Source organism: Papio anubis, chromosome 18 (assembly GCF_008728515.1).
Source record: "Papio anubis isolate 15944 chromosome 18, Panubis1.0, whole genome shotgun sequence".
NCBI classification, from domain to species: domain Eukaryota; kingdom Metazoa; phylum Chordata; class Mammalia; order Primates; family Cercopithecidae; genus Papio; species Papio anubis.
Window position 1 is genome coordinate 22,884,346 of NC_044993.1, and position 18,492 is coordinate 22,902,837.

The 18,492-nt window shown below is 40.5% G+C and overlaps 1 protein-coding gene across 3 annotated transcripts in view; it reads right to left on the bottom strand.

Moving 5' to 3' along the window:
• CBFB (core-binding factor subunit beta) overlaps positions 1 to 18,492 on the bottom strand; it is a 78,632-nt gene that overhangs the window by 53,679 nt on the left and 6,461 nt on the right. For 2 of the 3 annotated variants that reach the window (XM_003917010.4, XM_017953485.3), the window contains exon 3: positions 17,079 to 17,195. The exons of the other annotated variant lie outside the window; for it this stretch is intronic. In XM_003917010.4, coding sequence (XP_003917059.3) covers positions 17,079 to 17,195 — 117 coding nt within the window. The remainder of the gene's footprint in view (positions 1 to 17,078; positions 17,196 to 18,492) is intronic. 3 annotated transcript variants of the gene reach the window in all.

Genomic DNA, 18,492 nt, shown 5'->3' on the forward strand with positions numbered 1-18,492 from the left:
AAGTGGCAGGTTATGCTATTCATGACACTTAGAAAACTAATTCAGTAAGTTGACAGAAACAGGTACAAAAACACACTGTGAAACAAACCCAGAAAAAATAATAAGTATAAAACTGGATCCACATATATATATATAAAAAACAATATATTACATTATTTTGGATATATATTTTGGATCCATATATACAGCAATACATTATATTATTTTTGTTTTTCATACTGAGTTTCAAACTCTGGTTTGTGCTTTTCCACACACCTCACATGTGAATTCACACTAGCCACATTACAAGTGTTCAACAGTCACATGTGGATTGTATAATAGCTACCACACTGAACATCAGTCCTAATATACATATGTTCCTTTTATTATTATTCCTAAAATGTACATGTTTTTATCTATTCTTTGTAAGACACATCTAACAAATGAAAAATGATTTAGCAGAATTCCTAAAAGGAAAAATGTATCAAGTACAGTAGTCCCCGCTTAGCCACAGTTTTGTTCTTCATGGTTTCAGTTACTCCCATGGTTACTAATCACGGTCCAAAAATATTATATGAAAAATTCCAGAAATAAACAATTTGTAAGTTTTAAATTGCACTCCTCTCCAGAGAGATGAATCATCTCTTTGTCCAGCACATCCACGCTATATAAGGAATGTGTCTATCAGTTACTTAGTAGCCATCCTGCTGCAGTATGGCAGTGCTTATGTTCAAATAACCTTCATTTTACATTTATTACAGCATATTGTTATTAGTGTTCCACTTTGTTTTTTTAAACTTTTAATTTTTTTGGAGACAGGGTTTTGCTCTATTGCTCAGGCTAGAGTGTCATCACTCAATCATAATTCACTGCAGCCTCAAACTCCCAGGTTCATGCAATTCTCGCACCTCAGCCTCCCAAATAGCTAGGACTACAGGTGCATGCCACCATACCCGGCTAATTTTTAAACTTTTTTGTATGGACAGGGTTTCATATTGCCCAGGCTAGTCTCAAACTCCTGGACTCAAGCAATCCTACCGCCTTGGTCTCCCAAAACACTGGGATTATAGTTGTGAGCAGCCTTGCCTGGCCATATTCTACTTTATTATTAGTTATGGTTGTTAATCTCTTACTGTGCCTAATTTATACATTAAACTTTATCATAGGTATATATCTGTATAGGAAAAAATAGCACATACATAGGATTTGGTACTATCAAATCCTGTACTCAGGAATCCCCGAGAGTCTTAGAACATATTACATATATATATAAAAAAAAAAGTCTTAGAACATAATGCTATACATATATAGATATAATATATATCTTATATATTAGATATGATATATATTAATATATATAAGACAATCATACATAATACAGATTATATTATATAATATATAATTAAATATATACAAATTATATGTAATTTATATATTATAAATATATACATTATATATTAGATATATAATTATATATTACATATTAAATAAATATATATATATATATTTTTTTTTTTTTTTGAGACGGAGTCTCGCTCTGTCGCCCAAGCTGGAGTGCAGTGGCCGGATCTCAGCTCACTGCAAGCTCCGCCTCCTGGGTCTACACCATTCTCCTGCCTCAGCCTCCCGAGCAGCCGGGACTACAGGCGCCCGCCACCTCGCCCGGCTAGTTTTTTTTGTATTTTTTAGTAGAGACGGGGTTTCACCGTGTTAGCCAGGATGGTCTCGATCTCCTGACCTCGTGATCCGCCTGTCTCGGCCTCCCAAAGTGCTGGGATTACAGGCTTGAGCCACCACGCCCGGCCTAAATATATTTTTATATATAGATATATAAAAATTATAATCTAATATGTATAATTTATATACATATATCAGTAGAGTAACTTGGTAGGCCAAAATAACTTTAAATAAGGCTTCGGAAAGTGGTATGTGGAGTTAGCATCAACTTCTCTAATGATTACTTATTAGCAGTAGTGTAGCATACAAAGAACAGACTTGGTGGTAAAAAAGAAGAAGTAGGTCGGGGTCCTGGCTCTACCAGGAAACAGATAACATGACTTCTGAAGGTTTACTTAGCCTCTCTGGCCTCAGTTTCCTCAGCTGTAAAATCAAGCTATCACCAGATATGTTCTAAAATTAAACACTTCTATATAGTGCAGTATTAAGATAATTAGTGATAATGTAAACTATTATCACTACCACAGTGTCTGGTGGTGGCAATCACCATAAAAACTGCTTTGCAGTTTTCAAAAAGCATTTAAAATGGCTCATGGGAGGCCAAAGTGGGAGGATCATTTGAACCCAGCCAGGAGTTCGAGACCACCCTAAGCAACATAGTGAGACCCCTTCTCTACAAAAAGTAAAACAAAACAAAACAAACAGCTGGTGCAGTGGCATGTGCCTACAGTCCCAGTGAGGTGGAAGAATCGCTTGAGCCTGGGAGGTTGAAGCTGCAGTGAGCCATGGTTGTGCTACTGCACTCCAGCTTGGGCAACAGAGCGAGACTGTCTCAAAAATAGCATGGGGCAAGGCACGGTGGCTCACGCCTGTAATCCCAGCACTTTGGGAGGCCAAAGTGGGCAGATCACCTGAGGTCAGGAGTTCGAGACCAGCCTGGCCAACATGGCGAAACCATCTCTATTAAAAGTACAAAAATCAGCTGGGCGTGGTGGCGGGCTCCTGTAATCCCATCTACTCAGGAGGCTGAGGCAGGAGAATAGCTTGAACCTGGGAGGCAGAGGTTGCAGTGTGCCGAGATCGCACCACTGCACTCCAGCCCGGCAGACAAGAGACTCCGTCTCTAAAATATTCACAAATTAGGTAATGGTGATGGTTGTGACTATATTAAAAACCACTCAGTGGCCGGGCGTGGTGGCTTACACTTGTAATCCCAGCACTTCAGGAGGCCGAGGTGGGCAGATCACCTGAGGTCAGGAGGTCGAGACTAGCCTGACCAACATGGAGAAACCCCGTCTCTACTAAGAATACAAAACATTAGCTGCTACGGTGGGCACATGCCTGTAATTCCAGCCACCGGGAGGCCGGGAGGTGAACCGCAACCCGGAGGTGGGAGGCCGAGCCGAGACGCGCCACCGCACTCCAGCCCAGGACAAGAGCCAAACTCCATCTCAAAAAAAGGCAGTTGAGGCGGGTGAGCCACACCTGGGATTCCCCAGCATTCTTTGAGAGGATAGCGGCAGATCACAAGTCAGGAGATCGAGACTGAGTTTTATCCTGATAACATGGTGAAATCTCATCTTCTACTAAAAAATACAAAAATTGTCAGGAGCAAGTAGGCAGGCGCCAGCCCCACTACCGGGAGGTTGAGGCGGGAGACGGAACCCGACGCAGCTTGCAGAGCCAAGATCATGCTGACACTCCAGCCTGGGCAATGAGCGACTCTGTCTCAAAAAACAAACAAACAAACACCCATTCAGTTGGGAGCAACTGGTGAATTTTTTTTTTTTGAGACGGAGTCTTGCTCTGTCAGCCAGGCTGGAGGCCGATCTCAGCTCACTGCAAAGCCCGGGCCCCGGTTCTCGGCCATTCTCCTGCCTCACCTCCCGAAAGTAGCTGGGACTACAGGCGCTCGCCACCTCACTCGGGCTAGTTTTTGTATTTTTTAGTAGAGACGGGGTTTCACCGTGTTAGCCAGGATGGTCTCGATCTCCTGACCTCGTGATCCGCCCGTCTCGGCCTCCCAAAGTGCTGGGATTACAGGCTTGAGCCACCGCGCCCGGCCCTGCAACTGGTGAATTTAAGATGCTGACTTTCGTTTCAATTTTTAACTTTATGTAATATCTTAATATTTTATAAATAGCTTTTTAAAAAGTGAGTATAGTCTCATTGAGAAGAAGTGTTAGGAAGAACCAAAAACCTTGATTCTCCCCCCTGGTCAACTGCCCGAATTTTCTTTTTTTCTTCATATCCAATGTTTTCATACAGAATATTCAGGATCAATATTTTAATCTTGGCCAATACGCTTAAGGAAAATAAGAAATCTTTTAGGGTTTTTTTTGTTGTTGTTATTTGTTTGGAGACTGGGCCTCGCTCTGCCACAGGCTGGAGTACCATGGTGCAATCTCTGCTCACTGCAACCTCTGCCTCCCAGGCCCCGAGCAACTCTCCTACCCCAGCCTCCCGAGTAACTGGAACCAGAGGCATGCGACACCACGCCTGACCAATTTCTGCATTTTTATTTTTATTATTATTTTTTGAGATGGAATTTTGTTCATTTCCCAGGCTGAGTGCAGTGGCGCAATCTCGGCTCACTCTGCCTCCCAGGTTCAAGCGATTCTCCTGCCTTAGCCTCCAGAGCAGCTGGGACCACAGGCACCTGCCACCATGCCCAGCCAATTTTGGCATTCTTAGTAGAGACTTCACCATGCTGGCCATGCTAGTCTTGAACTCCTAACCCTAGGCGATTCACCTGCCCTGGCCTCTCAAAGCACTGGGACCACAGGCACGAGCCACGGCACCTGGCTCAGTAAAAAATGGCCCAGAAATGTTCTGGATAGCAAAGGGATTGAAACTCAGGACTAAAAAGCTGGTGTGAATAAACAATATCCCAAAAAAACAATTGAGAGGGTTCTCCCAAAGTGCTCATTACTTAAAACAATGTTCTGCAAACAGGGCCACACAATTATTAGAAAATATGATTGTTGTTATACAGAACAAACTTTGAACATCTATGATATGGGCAGAAGATTTGTTTTTTTGAAAACATCTAAATTCTTCTAATGTAAATGTCGAAGTCACCAGTTTCTATGCCATCTTTTTGTTTTAATCTGAAGGTTAACCTGCCTTTACATCTGAAGTTTTAAAACACAAAAAGGCTCAGTACTGGCTGCATACATGGGTAAAAAGTTTTTCATCCCCAAAAACAACCTGCCAACCATTCCCAGACTCAGCCCTTTCCTTCTTAGGTACACTCTGCATTAGAGTCCTGAAAGCACAGCAATACTGCCAAGGGGCAAGTTTTATTTTTTTAAATACAGTTTCTACACACAGCATTAAAGTACATTTCAAATGCTATTTATTTATTTTATTTATTTATTTTTTTTGAGACAGAGTCTTGCTGTGTCTCCCAGGCTGGAGTGCAGTGGCTCAATCTCTGCTCACTGTAACCTCCACCCCCCAGGTTCAAGCGATTCTCCTGCCTCAGTCTCCCAAGTAGCTGGGACTACAGGCGCCCACCAACACTCTCAGCTAATTTTTTTTTTTTTTTGGTATTTTTAGTAGAGACAGGGTTTCACTATGTTGGCCAGGCTGTTCTTGAACTCCTGACCTTGTGATCTGCCTGCACTGGTCTCCCAAAGTGCTGGGATTACAGGCGTGAGCTACTGCGCCCGGCCCTTCAAATGCTATTTAAAATTCTTAGTTCCTAAATACACATCAATTTGAGCAGGCCCACCTTAAACTGAAAAGCTTATAATAGATAATACTTTCCAACTGTTTACATTGTATACTTTCATAAAAATAGGTAAAAATTAAAGTCTACCATATCACTATTATACTTTAGCTTGTCTGTAGCTTCCAATCCTCTGTAGAAAACTATCAAAGAATAATATTGAAGAAACAAAGTCTCTGCACCTGAAGGTAAACAACATTTTTATGCTGTTAAAAAGAAATTACAAACGTTTTCTTCCCTGTAAGATGAGGATCACGAAAGTATCAGTGCATGTATGTCTTCATCAATTAGAACACTATCTGCAAGGGGGCATGAGGGAACTTTTTGAAGCAATGGAAATATTCTATATCTTAACTTTGGTGGTGGTTATACTACTGAATACACAGTTGTCACGGACTTGTACAGTTAAAATAGGTGAACTGTACTGTATGTAAAGTATACCTCAATAATGCTGATTGAAAAATTACAAGTGAAAATGGGAAACAGTAAAACCAGGGCATAGCAGTGCTACAAAGAAATTAACATCTTCAGTCAACATTTCAATAGTCTATCCTGGTAGTATTTGAATTAACCATTTAAAAAAAATGATGAGTACACGCCTGTAATCCCAGCACTTTGAGAGGCCAAGGCGAGTGGATTACTTGAGTCCAGAAGTTTGAGATCAGCTTGGGCAACACGGTGAGACCCCGTATCTACAAAAAAAATTACCTGGGCATGGTGGCGCATGCCTGTGGTTCCAGCTACTTGGGAGGCTGAGGTGGGAGGATCGTTTGAGCCCAGGAGGCAGAGGTTGCAATAAGCCAAGATCACACCACTGCACTCCAGCCTGGGTGACAGAGATCCAGTTTCAAAAAAAAAAGAAAAAGGCCAGGCACAGTGGCTCATGCCTGTAATCCCAGCACTTTGGGAGGCCACAGTGGGCAGATCACCTGAGGTCAGGAGTTTGAGACCAGTCTGGTCAAAATGGTGAAACCCCATCTCCAATAAAAACACAAAAATTAGCCAGGCGTGGTGGCAGGTGCCTGTAATCCCAGCTACTCGGAGGCTGAGGCTGGAGAATCCCTTGAACCCAGGAGGTGGAGGCTGCAGTGAGCCAAGATTACACCACTGCATTCCAGCCTAGGTGACAGAGCAAGACACCATCTCAAAAAAAAAAAAAAAAAAAAAAGGTCGGGCACAGTGGCTCACGCCTGTAATCCCAGCAGTTTGGGAGGCTAAGGAGGGCGGATCACGAGGTCAGGAGATCGAGACCATACTGGCTAACACAGTGAAACGCCATCTCTACTAAAAATACAAAAAATTAGCCGGGCGCAGTGGCAGGCGCCTATAGTCCTAGCTACTCGGGAGGCTGAGGCAGGAGAATGGTGTGAACCCGGGAGGCAGAGTTTATAGTGAGCTGAGATCGCGCTACTGCACTCCAGCCTGGGCGATAGAGTGAGACTCCGTCTCAAAAAAAAGGTAGAAAGTAGAAGCAAGAAGGGGAAGAGTGAAAGATGCTCTTCTCAGACACATTATTTCTGCCTTCTCTCACTTGGACTATGTAATTCAGGAAAGGTCATGAATGAGAATTTCACCTTTACACTAAAATGGAAATAATGCAATCCAAAAGAAGGGAAAAAGGGACTACACAATCTTCAAGTGCTTCAGAGGTGCATTTACCATATATTCAGATTCATGTACTCTTTAACTGGAAGGTACTACGACATACTAATTTTAAAACATTCTAATTTTTTTTTTTTTCCAGACAGAATCTTGCTCTGTTGCCCAGGCTGGAGCACAGTGGTGCAATCTCGGCCCACTGCAACCTCTGCATCCCGGGTTCAAGCAATTCTGCTGCCTCAGCCTCCCAAGTAGCTGGGATTACAGGCACATGCCACCATATCTGGCTAATTTTTTGTATTTTTAGTAGAGGTGGGATTTCATCACATTGACCAGGCTGGTCTTGAACTTCTGACCTCAGGTGATCCACCTGCCTCAGCCTCCCAAAGTGCTGGGATTACAGGCATGAGCCACCACACCCAGCCAAAACATTTTACTTTTTTCAGAAAGTCGACTTCCTCTCTTAGATTGAAAAATAACGAAAATAAAAACTTTTCTTTAAAAATACAAATGTTTCACTTTGGGAGGCCGAGACGGGCGGATCACGAGGTCAGGAGATCGAGACCATCCTGGCTAATATGGTGAAACCCCGTCTCTACTAAAAATACAAAAAACTAGCCGGGCAAGGTGGTGGGCGCCTGTAGTCCCAGCCACTCGGGAGGCTGAGGCAGGAGAATGGCGTAAACCCGGGAGGCGGAGCTTGCAGTGAGCTGAGATCCGGCCACTGCACTCCAGCCCGGGCGACAGAGCGAGACTCCGTCTCAAAAAAAAAAAAAACAAAACAAAAACAAAAACAAATGTTTTTCTAGATACAAAGGTGTCTTTTATATATATATAAGCTCTCAGCTACCAGTTCTAAATTGTATGATTCAGTTATTATTAGAGTATTACAGTATACCTAAAACATTTTTTAAAACCAGATTTCAATACACTAAACTGTCAATAACAAAGTGCTGTCAATTCATATTTTAGTTGAACTGAAATACTTAAAATCCAGATGTGACAAGGTATTTGTAAAGTTGCCTCAATCTCTCTCAAAGAAAATCACACTCCAAAGCTTTACCACAGAGATCTTTTATTTGGAATGTCTGGGCTATCTACAGAGAAGGAACTTCTTGAGTTTAAATAGGGATTTCTCAAAGCTAACATCAAGAAGTCCTGTAAACTGTGCCAAATTGTGGATGGTATATAAACAAACACAATATTTATTTTGGGACAAAGATCCTGCAGGCAAGTGCGTAAAAGGTTCCAGAAGAAGCAGAGTCATAGACTTTTATTAGAAAAGGCCATTTAAAATAAAATTCTGTCCTTACTCATTAAATCCAATGTTGTTAGATTTTGCTTTATTTTATGCTCATAAAAATAAATTAAAAGACTTTTAAGTATAAAAGTCTACAAAGAAAAAATATATAACTTATCAAAATTTTTCAAAGTAGCTACTCTAATGATATATACTTTATAAATACTTCTGGATGTCTGATATTAATGTATTTGACTATCAATTAAAATCACAAGCTATAAACAGGAATATAAACCATAAAAAAGTGTAACCTCTCTTTTTCTGAGGTCAATGTGGTAAAAACTAGATAGCATATTCAATTTCTACACAAAAAAATGAACAGTACCACTGTAAAGTTCATTTTTTTCCTTTTATGAAATGATTTTCATACCCCTTATTTTTAAAGTCATAAACTGGGATCGCAAAGTCAGTACATCCAATCATTATTTCAAAATACCAATGAAGCTTTATGAGATACAGAATACATGTAAAAACCATTAATCTGACCACTCAAGACTAACAATTTATGGTCAACCATAATCACTTGCATTTATTTGAAATAAAAGTAAATGGAAATAAGTCCTAAGAGGAAAGAAAAAAGGAATTGGAGTTGTTTGGTCTATACAATTTTAAGAATGATTTAAATTCTGATTAGTTGCTTTTCCCTTGTCTTTTGACAGCTAAATTAATGTAAAGAAGGATTAAGAACATTTTGGCTGCCAGTGTTTGTAACACATCAGGATGGAACACTTGGGAAAGATGTAGTGTTCCAACATTTTTCAACTACCTGACATGAAGTTTACCTAAGGCACGCTATAGCACAAACACTCTATCAATCAGTTAGCTATAATTTCACCCTACAGAACCATTAAATAGTCTAACTGTGGATAGGGGTTTACAATTTAAAAGGCATTTTAACATATTCCAGTACTACATTTAATTCACACGAGGCACATGAATAGGGCAGACATTCTGATCCTCATTTACATGTTAAGGAAAATAGTTATGATTGTCTTGACTCAAATCTAGAGCTCTTTCTACTATATTGTATTAGTTTAAACCGTTTCTGAGAAAGATCCTTATTAAGAGCCAATGTAGACAGCTCACCAGGTATCTGGGTATAATAGTTTCAAATATATTTGAAGGATAGATTATAAAATTCTGTGCTGTGACTTGGTCATATGTAAGGTATGTACTTATAATCAGTCACCCGTTAACAGAACTTCCTTATGGAAGCCCTTGATTTGAAAATATTCTACAGCCACATTAGCAACAGAATGAATAAAAGGACTAATTTCTATGAGCTCATTTTCTTAAATCATAAAACTGTATTTCAAATAATAGAGAATATAGAGCTTTTTGTTTCCGCTCTGTTAGGATTCAATTTTTTCTGAGTTCACTAAATTTAAGTGAATATTATTTTAGCCGGCCTCTAAGATGGCCTCAATGATCCCAGCCTCCTGGTATTCACACCCGTGTGTGTGTGAACACCTTTCTCCCTGTTGAATGTGGGTTAGACTTAGTGACCAGCGTCTAATGAACAGGCTAAGCAACAAGTGACTCAAATAATAGATCATAAAAGGTATGAAAGTGACTTGAAAAATAGATCATAAAAGGCACAGTGGGCTGGACGCAGTGGCTCACACCTATAATCCCAGCACACTGGGAGGCTGAGGCAGGCAGATCACCTGAGGTTAGGAGTTTGAGACCAGCCTGGCCAAAATGGTGAAACCCCGTCTCTACTAAAAATACAAAAATTGGCCGGGCGCGGTGGCTCAAGCCTGTAATCCCAGCACTTTGGGAGGCCGAGACGGGCGGATCACGAGGTCAGGAGATCGAGACCATCCTGGCTAACCCGGTGAAACTCCGTCTCTACTAAAAAGTACAAAAAACCAGCCGGGCGAGGTGGCGGGCGCCTGTAGTCTCAGCTACTCCGGAGGCTGAGGCAGGAGAATGGCGTGAACCCGGGAGGCGGAGCTTGTAGTGAGCTGAGATCTCTGGCCACTGCACTCCAGCCTGGGCGACAGAGCGAGACTCCGTCTCAAAAAAAAAAAAATACAAAAATTAGCCACATGTGGTGGCATATGCCTATAATCCCAGCTACTTGGGAGGCTGAGGAAGGACAACTGCTTGAACTCGGGAGGCAGAGGTTGTAGTGAGCTGAGATTACTCTACTGCACTCCAGCCTGGGTGACAGAGCAAAACTCTGTCTCAAAAAAATAAATAAATAAATAAATAAATAAAAGGCATGGTGGCTTCACTCTTTTTCTCTCTATGGAGAAGCATAGCTAGGAAGTGAAACCACCTACCAACAGGCAGATCCTTCAGTTCTAGTCAAGTCTTCAGAGACTGCATAGTCCCAGGCAAAAGCTTGACTGCAACCTCATGAGAGACACTGAGGCAGAACCACCCAGTCCAGTCGGTCCCAGATTCCTGCAAAGGGGCACAAGGAAACCTTTGGAGGGGGGGGAACTGAAATATATCTTGACTGTGGTAGCATCTACATGGGTGCATACATTTGTTAAAACTCAGGCTGGGCCGGGCGCGGTGGCTCACACCTGTAATCCCAGCACTTTGGGAGGCCGAGGCGGGCGGATCACAAGGTCAGGAGATCGAGACCATGGTGAAACCCCGTCTCTACTAAAAATACAAAAAATGGCCGGGCGCGGTGGCGGGCGCCTGCAGTCCCAGCTACTCGGGAGGCTGAGGCAGGAGGATGGCGTGAACCCAGGAGGCGGAGCTTTCAGTGAGCCAGGATCGCGCCACTGCACTCCAGCTTGGGCAACAGAGTGAGACTCTGTCTCAAAAAAAAAACAAAAAAAACAAAAAAAACAACTCAGGCTGGATGCAGTGTCCCACGCCTGTAATCCCAGTACTTTGGGAAGCCAAGGTGGAAGGATTGCTTAAGGCCAGGAGTTAGAGGCCAGCCTGAGCATAATTATTTTCTCTACAAAAAAATTTAAAAATCAGCCAGATGTGGTGGCAAATACCTGTCGTCCTAGTGAGTCAAGAGACTGAGGCAGAAAAAATAATGAAACACTTAGAAACAAATGTTTTTTTAAAAAGCCTGTAATCCCAGCACTTTGGGAGGCCAAGGCAGGAGGATCACTTGAGGCCAGGAGTTCAAGACCAACCTAGGCAATATAACAGAACGCCATCTCCACAAAAAATACAAAAATAACTTCAGGCATGGTGGTGATGGGGTTACAGGTGAGATGCTGTGGTCCCAGCTACTCGGGAGGCTGAGGTGGGAGGATCACCTGAGCCTGGGAGGTTGAGGCTGCAGTGAGCCATGATGGCACCACTGTACTCCAGCCTGGCAAGAGAATGAGACCTTGTTTTGTGGGGGATAAAAAAAAAGGCAGGAGGATCTCTTGAGCCTAGGAGTTTGAGGTTTGAGGTTACAGTGAGCTATGATCGCACTACTGCACTCCAGCCTGGGTGACAGAGCGAGACCCTCTCTCTCTTTAAAAAAAAAAAAAAAAAAAAAAAAAGCAAAGAAACAAGCTGCAATAACAAGATCCCACAACAAGCTCACATGCCCTAAATTGACCTAACCTGCTGCTCAAAATTGTTCCAGCCAGTTTTCCCAGCCCGCATGACAGTAAACCCATATTCCCAGTTTCTCTAGCCAAAAAGTGGGTGTCATTCTTTTTTTTTTTTTTTGAGATGGAGTTTCACTCTTGTTGCCCAGGCTGGAATGCAGCAGCACGATCTCAGCTCACTGCAACCTCCCCCTCCCAGGTTTCAAGCAATTCTCCTGCCTCAGCCTAAGTTAGAGTCATTCTTAATTCTTCTCTTTCTCACATGCCATATCCAATCCATAAGCAAATCCTGTTGTCTCTATCTCAAAATACATCCAGGATATGACCATTTCTCACTACCTCTACTGCTACCACCCTAGTCTCTCACCAAGATTACTGCAATAGCCTGCTTCACTTTTGCCCTCTATAATCTATTATTAACCTAGCAGCTAGCATTAGTCTGTCAAAACCTAACGTAGATCATATCATTCATCTACTCAAAAGCCAGCAGCAGGAGCATGCCTTTACTCTCAGCTACTTCGGAAGCAGACCAAGAGGATAACTTGAGTCCAGGAGTTTAAGTCACCCTGGGCAACATACCAAGACCCTGTACCTAAAAAATAAGCAAACTAAACACTCAAAACTATTCCCCATCTCACTCAGAATAAAAATCCCATGTGGTTATAATGGCCTACCATGGTCACATGAACTGGCTCATTATTACTTCTGATTTCATCTACTACAACTTCTTTCACAGTCTACTCTAGCCACAATGGCCTGCTTGCTGTTGATCCAACACAGGGTGCCACTCTGGGGCCCTTTATAATGGCTGTTTCCTCTGTCTGGAACATCTCTCCCCCACCCCCAACTCCTGCACGGCTCACCATTCCCTAACCTCCTTTGTGTCTTGGTTCGGGTATGATCTTCCTTACCCAGACCACCCAATTTAAAACTGCAAACGTTCCTGCTCATTGATCACCCTTATCCTATAATACCTTTCCTTTTTCCCAAAGCTACTGTCACTTTGTAAGCTATTACATAACTTATTATGTATATTGTCCATTAAGGATCTCTGCTTTGTTCACTGATGTATCTCAAATACCTAGGACAATGCTCAGTACACATAACAGGTGTTCAACAAAGACCTTCTGAATGAATAAATTTTTGGATAACTGTGACGGGTACAGTAGTGGTTAAAGACTTTACATACACTATTTCAGTTACTCTCAACAGCAACCCTGAGAAGTATCCATTAATCTCATTTTACAACTGAGGATTATAATAATTAAACATGCCCAAAGTTACATCATAGTAAATGCAGAAGCCAGAACTTAACTCAATTTTGCCTAATTCTAAAGCCTTAACAACTATAGTTCCTCAAAGCTGCATATGAACGGGACGAGAACTAAGCTGCTTCAGGAGGTAACTCAGTTGAAAGAATATGAAAGAACACACTGATATGGAATCCAACATAAGGAACAGAGGCAAATAATTAACATTTGGAGAAGTTCCTTCAATTTTCTTTGCTTCCAGTCCTAGTCCTGTGGGGACAGAAACAAAACCTAATGGTTATAAGAAACAGACCATAAAAAGAGAAAAGAAATTCGAGACCCCACAGTTTGAGCTCCATGGATGAGAAAACACAGGGCAATGCCTTTTCTCCAAATTCACTGGAGAACTTTATTACAGTGGCATGGAACAGTGCAGCAGGAGTTTTTGCCTTAAAATGCTTTTTTTTTCTAGAAAAAAAGTACAGAAGTAGTACAGATGTTGGCAAAATTTTATTTGAGAAATACATGATCTATGCATAACATTTACAGATTTACATCTGAGGGAAAGATACTGATTTCTACCAGTGTCATCATTTATGGAATACAGCCACACTCAATTGTTTACATATTGTCTAGGGCCCTTTCACACCACAACAGCAGAATTAAGTAGTTACAGAGATGAGTAGTTGTGACAGAGACTGAAAGCCTGCAAAACTGAAAACATTCACATTTGTCACTTCACAGAAAAAAAAACTTCTAAAACCAGAATTTAAAAAATGTACATTTCCTAATAGCTTGCATCAGTTCTACCATTCTTCCTAATAGAATTAAAAACATATCTTTTTAATACACTCATGCATTGCTTTAACAACGTTTCAGCCTACAATGGATCATATATATGACAGTAGTCCTGTAAGATTATAATGAATCTGAAAAATTCCTATTGCCTAGTGACATCATAGCTATTTTAACATTCTAGTGCAATTGCTTAATTTTTATAAGCAATTTAGTGTGTCCTAAGCATACTGTGTTTATAAAATCTACAGAACCACATTCATTCACCACTTACTCAAGTGACTGACCCAGAGCAACTTCCAGTCCTGCAAGCTCCATTCAAAGCCATTTTTTTAATATTGTATTTCTACCATGTCTTTTCTATGTTTAGATACATGAAGATACACAAATACTTACCATTGTGTTACAGTTGACTACAGTATTCAGTACAGTAACATGCTGTACAGTATAGGTTTGTAGCCTAGGAGCAACAGACTATACCATATAGCCTAAGCGTGTAGCAGGCTATACCACCTAGGTCTAAGTATGCTCTATATATACACAATGATAAAAATCACCTAGCAACACATTTCCCAGAACATATCCCTGCCATTAAGCGACACATGACTGTACTAGAACAAACCATCTCACATTTTTGTTATTTTTGGTCATATAATTAAAAACATCTCAATGGCTTAAGTCCAAGGATAATGTGGTCTTCACACTAGTCAAGCAGTATCATTAAATTAATTCAAGCAAACTTAACTTCTAGTAGCGTTAACAACCCATTTATTAGTTATTAAATACTGGAAGACCTCAGTAACACTGAGATGACGCTCTTGAAGCATTAAAATAGTTTTGGGCTAAAGCTGACAAAAAAAAAATTTGTTTTTTTGTTTTATGTCTTTAGTATCTGAGCTACCACATTAAACAAACTTTAAAGTATTCAAACAAGAAAAAATAATAATTTCAATGGTCACACATACACGCATCAGAAGGACCAAAAAAACAACAATCCTACAAGGACTTCTCAAATTCTTCCTTATATACTGTGTAAGAATTACCAAATAGTAAAATCTGGAACATTCACTTTTAGTTTTCCAAGCCAACAAACTAATACACAGGAAAGCAAACTGCTTGCTTATTACTCATTTTTTAAAATCTTATAATCTATTTTCCCTTTTCCAATTCAAGGATTGTTTTGTCATGCACAAAAGAGCAAATCTAATTCCATAAAATTGGAGAAAACAAAAAATTCTTAATTTTATATATACATATATACACATATATACACACTATACACATATACATATACACATACACGTATATATATATATGTATATATGTATATACACACACAAGATTAAAAATCATTTTCCTAATACAAAATCCTTTTAATTTTCTCAAAGGAATAGTTAGACATTTCTCACGTTACATAAATGTGGCAGGTTATGCCATTCATGATGACACTGAGAAAACTAACTTAATACGTTGATAAAAACAGGTACAAAAACACACTGCGAAACAAACCCAGAAAAAATAATGAGTATAAAACTGGATCCAAAAGAGTGTTTTGAGTATAAAACTAGATTTAAAAGAGTGTTTCTTCTTTAAAAATTTTACTTCAAGAAGTCAACTCCTTGACTTCTCAATCAAGGATCAACCAATCCAAGATGCTAGTCATTAAAATTTCACCAGGCCGGGTGCAGTGGCTCACTCCTGTAATCCCAGCATTTTGGGAGGCAGAGGCGGGCGGATCACATGGTCAGGAGTTCAATACCAGCCTGACCAATATGGTGAAACCCCGTCTCTACTAAAAATACAAAAAATGGCCGGGCGCGGTGGCTCAAGCCTGTAATCCCAGCACTTTGGGAGGCCGAGACGGGCGGATCATGAGGTCAGGAGATCGAGACCATCCTGGCAAACATGGTGAAACCCCGTCTCTACTAAAAAAAATACAGAAAAAAAACTAGCCGGGTGAGGTGGCGGGCGCCTGTAGTCCCAGCTACTCGGGAGGCTGAGGCAGGAGAATGGCGTAAACCCGGGAGGCAGAGCTTGCAGTGAGCTGAGATCCGGCCACTGCACTCCAGCCTGGGCAACAGAGCGAGACTCCATCTCAAAAAAAAAAAAAAAAAAAATTAGCCTGTGGTGGCACACGCCTGTAATCCCAGCTACTCAGGAGGCTGAGGCAGGAGAACAGCTTAAAACCCAGGAGGTGGAGGTTGCTGTGAGCCAAGATCACGCCACTACACTCCAGCCCGGGCAACAGAGAGAGACTCCATCTCAAAAAAAAAAAAAAAAAAAAAAAAAAATCACCCAAATCAAAATCATAATACATTTAACATAGACTTGAAATAAGGCTCTCAGCTTAAACATTTCACCTATATTTTTGTATCTTTAATCTAAACTTCTAACATCAAAACTGTAAGACATGTTCCCAGAAACTTTTTCTCAAAACAAAAAATACATATTTCTGAGTTAAAATTTTCAGTTTTTTCTCAAATGTAAATTTGCTCTGTTAATGGAATTAAAAAGTTACCTATGAGATATTTCTAAATACTATTAATTTTTAAACCTAGAGAGCTTTTTTTTCCATTCACCTCTTAATTTTATTTTTATAGCACTATACTTACATATATTTTTGTAAACAAAATACGTATTCTCAAACTTTTAAAGTAATTGTTCTGTTACTTTCCTTAAGGGTTAGAATGTTCTATGACAAATATCATGTACATGAAATTAGGAATGGAGTGATATAAAAGTTTACCAGTGGTTTTAAAAAATTATATTGACCAGGCACAGTGGCTCACGCCTGTAATCCCAACACTTTGGGAGGCAGAGGAGGGCACATGATGGGGTCAGGAATTCGAGACCAGCCTGGCCAACATGGTGAAACCCCACCTCTACTAAAAATACAAAAATTAGCCAGGTATGGTGGTGGGTGCCTGTAATCCCAGCTACTCAGGAGGCTGAGGCACGAGAATCGCTTGAAACTGCAAGGCGGAGGTTGCAATGAACAGAGATCACACCATTGCACTCCAGCCCAGGCAACAAGAGCTCAACACCGTCAAAATAAAAAAAAAAAAAAAAATTAATATTACATCCTTATAACATGGAATGAAAGCAAATCTGAGCATATGCTGATGTAATCAGATCTGTGATCTTTATTAAAATGTAAATTACCAAATAATCTCTAACAAAACAACTCACAGTATTTTAAATTGCAAAGAAAGGTTTCCTACCTTGCCTGCTTCTCTTTCTAAGTCGACATACTCTCGGCTAGGTGTTTGTCGCTGTTCTCCCTGCCAGCTGGCCGGAAAAAACTGGAGAGACAGATTGGTTCCTGTGGCCACAAAAGCCTTTTAGAAAAATCAATACAAACAGGATCAGGAGCAGGACATTACATAAATTATGCAGGCAGTCATTTATTTTTACATCAGTTTATGTCTTAAGTCAGGCAGCACAGAGAATACTTAAAAGTAAAAAAACATGCACTCATCATTTTTCTTAAGTATTAAGTTACAAACATCTGATTCCATTTTGAGGACATTTGCCATTGGCTGCTTAATATAAAATCAGACATGGAATCAATACTTTCTTTCAGGTCATTTTTTGCTGACGTTAGGATCTCACACTGCTAATGTCTAACCAGAAGCCACCATCCATCCTTGCATTTAAAAACTTCTATTTTTAAATGTACACTGAAAATCTAAAGGTTTTGAATTTTAAAGAACACCTCAGTTTAAAGTTGTATAAATGAGACACTTTAATTTTCCTTGATTTCCCTTGCTGAAAGAAACTGCATGGCAGGCACTACATAAAAAATGCACTTGGAATTTCTGTCTCTCCTCTGATAAACCATACATTAGCATGCGATGTCACAGTACTCTCTAAAACCCTAGATGATTTTTAAAAATATGTCTTTTCTAATATTTGACTTTAGGAGAACTTGATCCGACTACAACGGAGAGAAAAGTATTCATCTAATATTTATAAAAGATTTGGATGTTAGAGCTCAACAGATGGAACGATCTAAAACCATTTCAATAAAGTGTCATTTTATGTAGCCCTTGAGCAAGTTACCTCTATATTTCCCTCATGCAAAAAACAAAGACATTACTAACCCTTTCCCAAAGGAAATTAAGAAAAAAAGAAGTAAAAGCATTTTTGAAAAAATACATTTTTCATCATCTAAATGTAAACTCTTCTTGGCTGAAACCAGAAACAGTTTTTTGTGGCCGGGCGCGGTGGCTCACGCCTGTAATCCCAGGACTTTGGGAGGCTGAGACAGGCGGATCACAAGGTCAGGAGATTGAGACCATCCTGGCTAATAAAGTGAAACCCCCTCTCTACTAAAAATACAAAAAATTAGCCAGGCGTGGTGGTGGGCGCCTGCAGTCCCAGCTACTTGGGAGGCTGAGGCAGAAGAATGACGTGAACCCGGGAGGCGGAGCTTGTAGTGAGCCAAGATCGCACCACTGCACTACAGCCTGGGTGACAGAGCAAGACTCCGTCTCAAAAAAAAGTTTTTTGTTTGGTTTATTCTACTAATTAAGTTCAGAAGCATTATTTGTTTCCATGCATACAGTCTTCATCTCAAATTAAGAGGTTCACATTTGGGGCAATTTGTTTAAAGCCAACAACCAATTTGGCTAT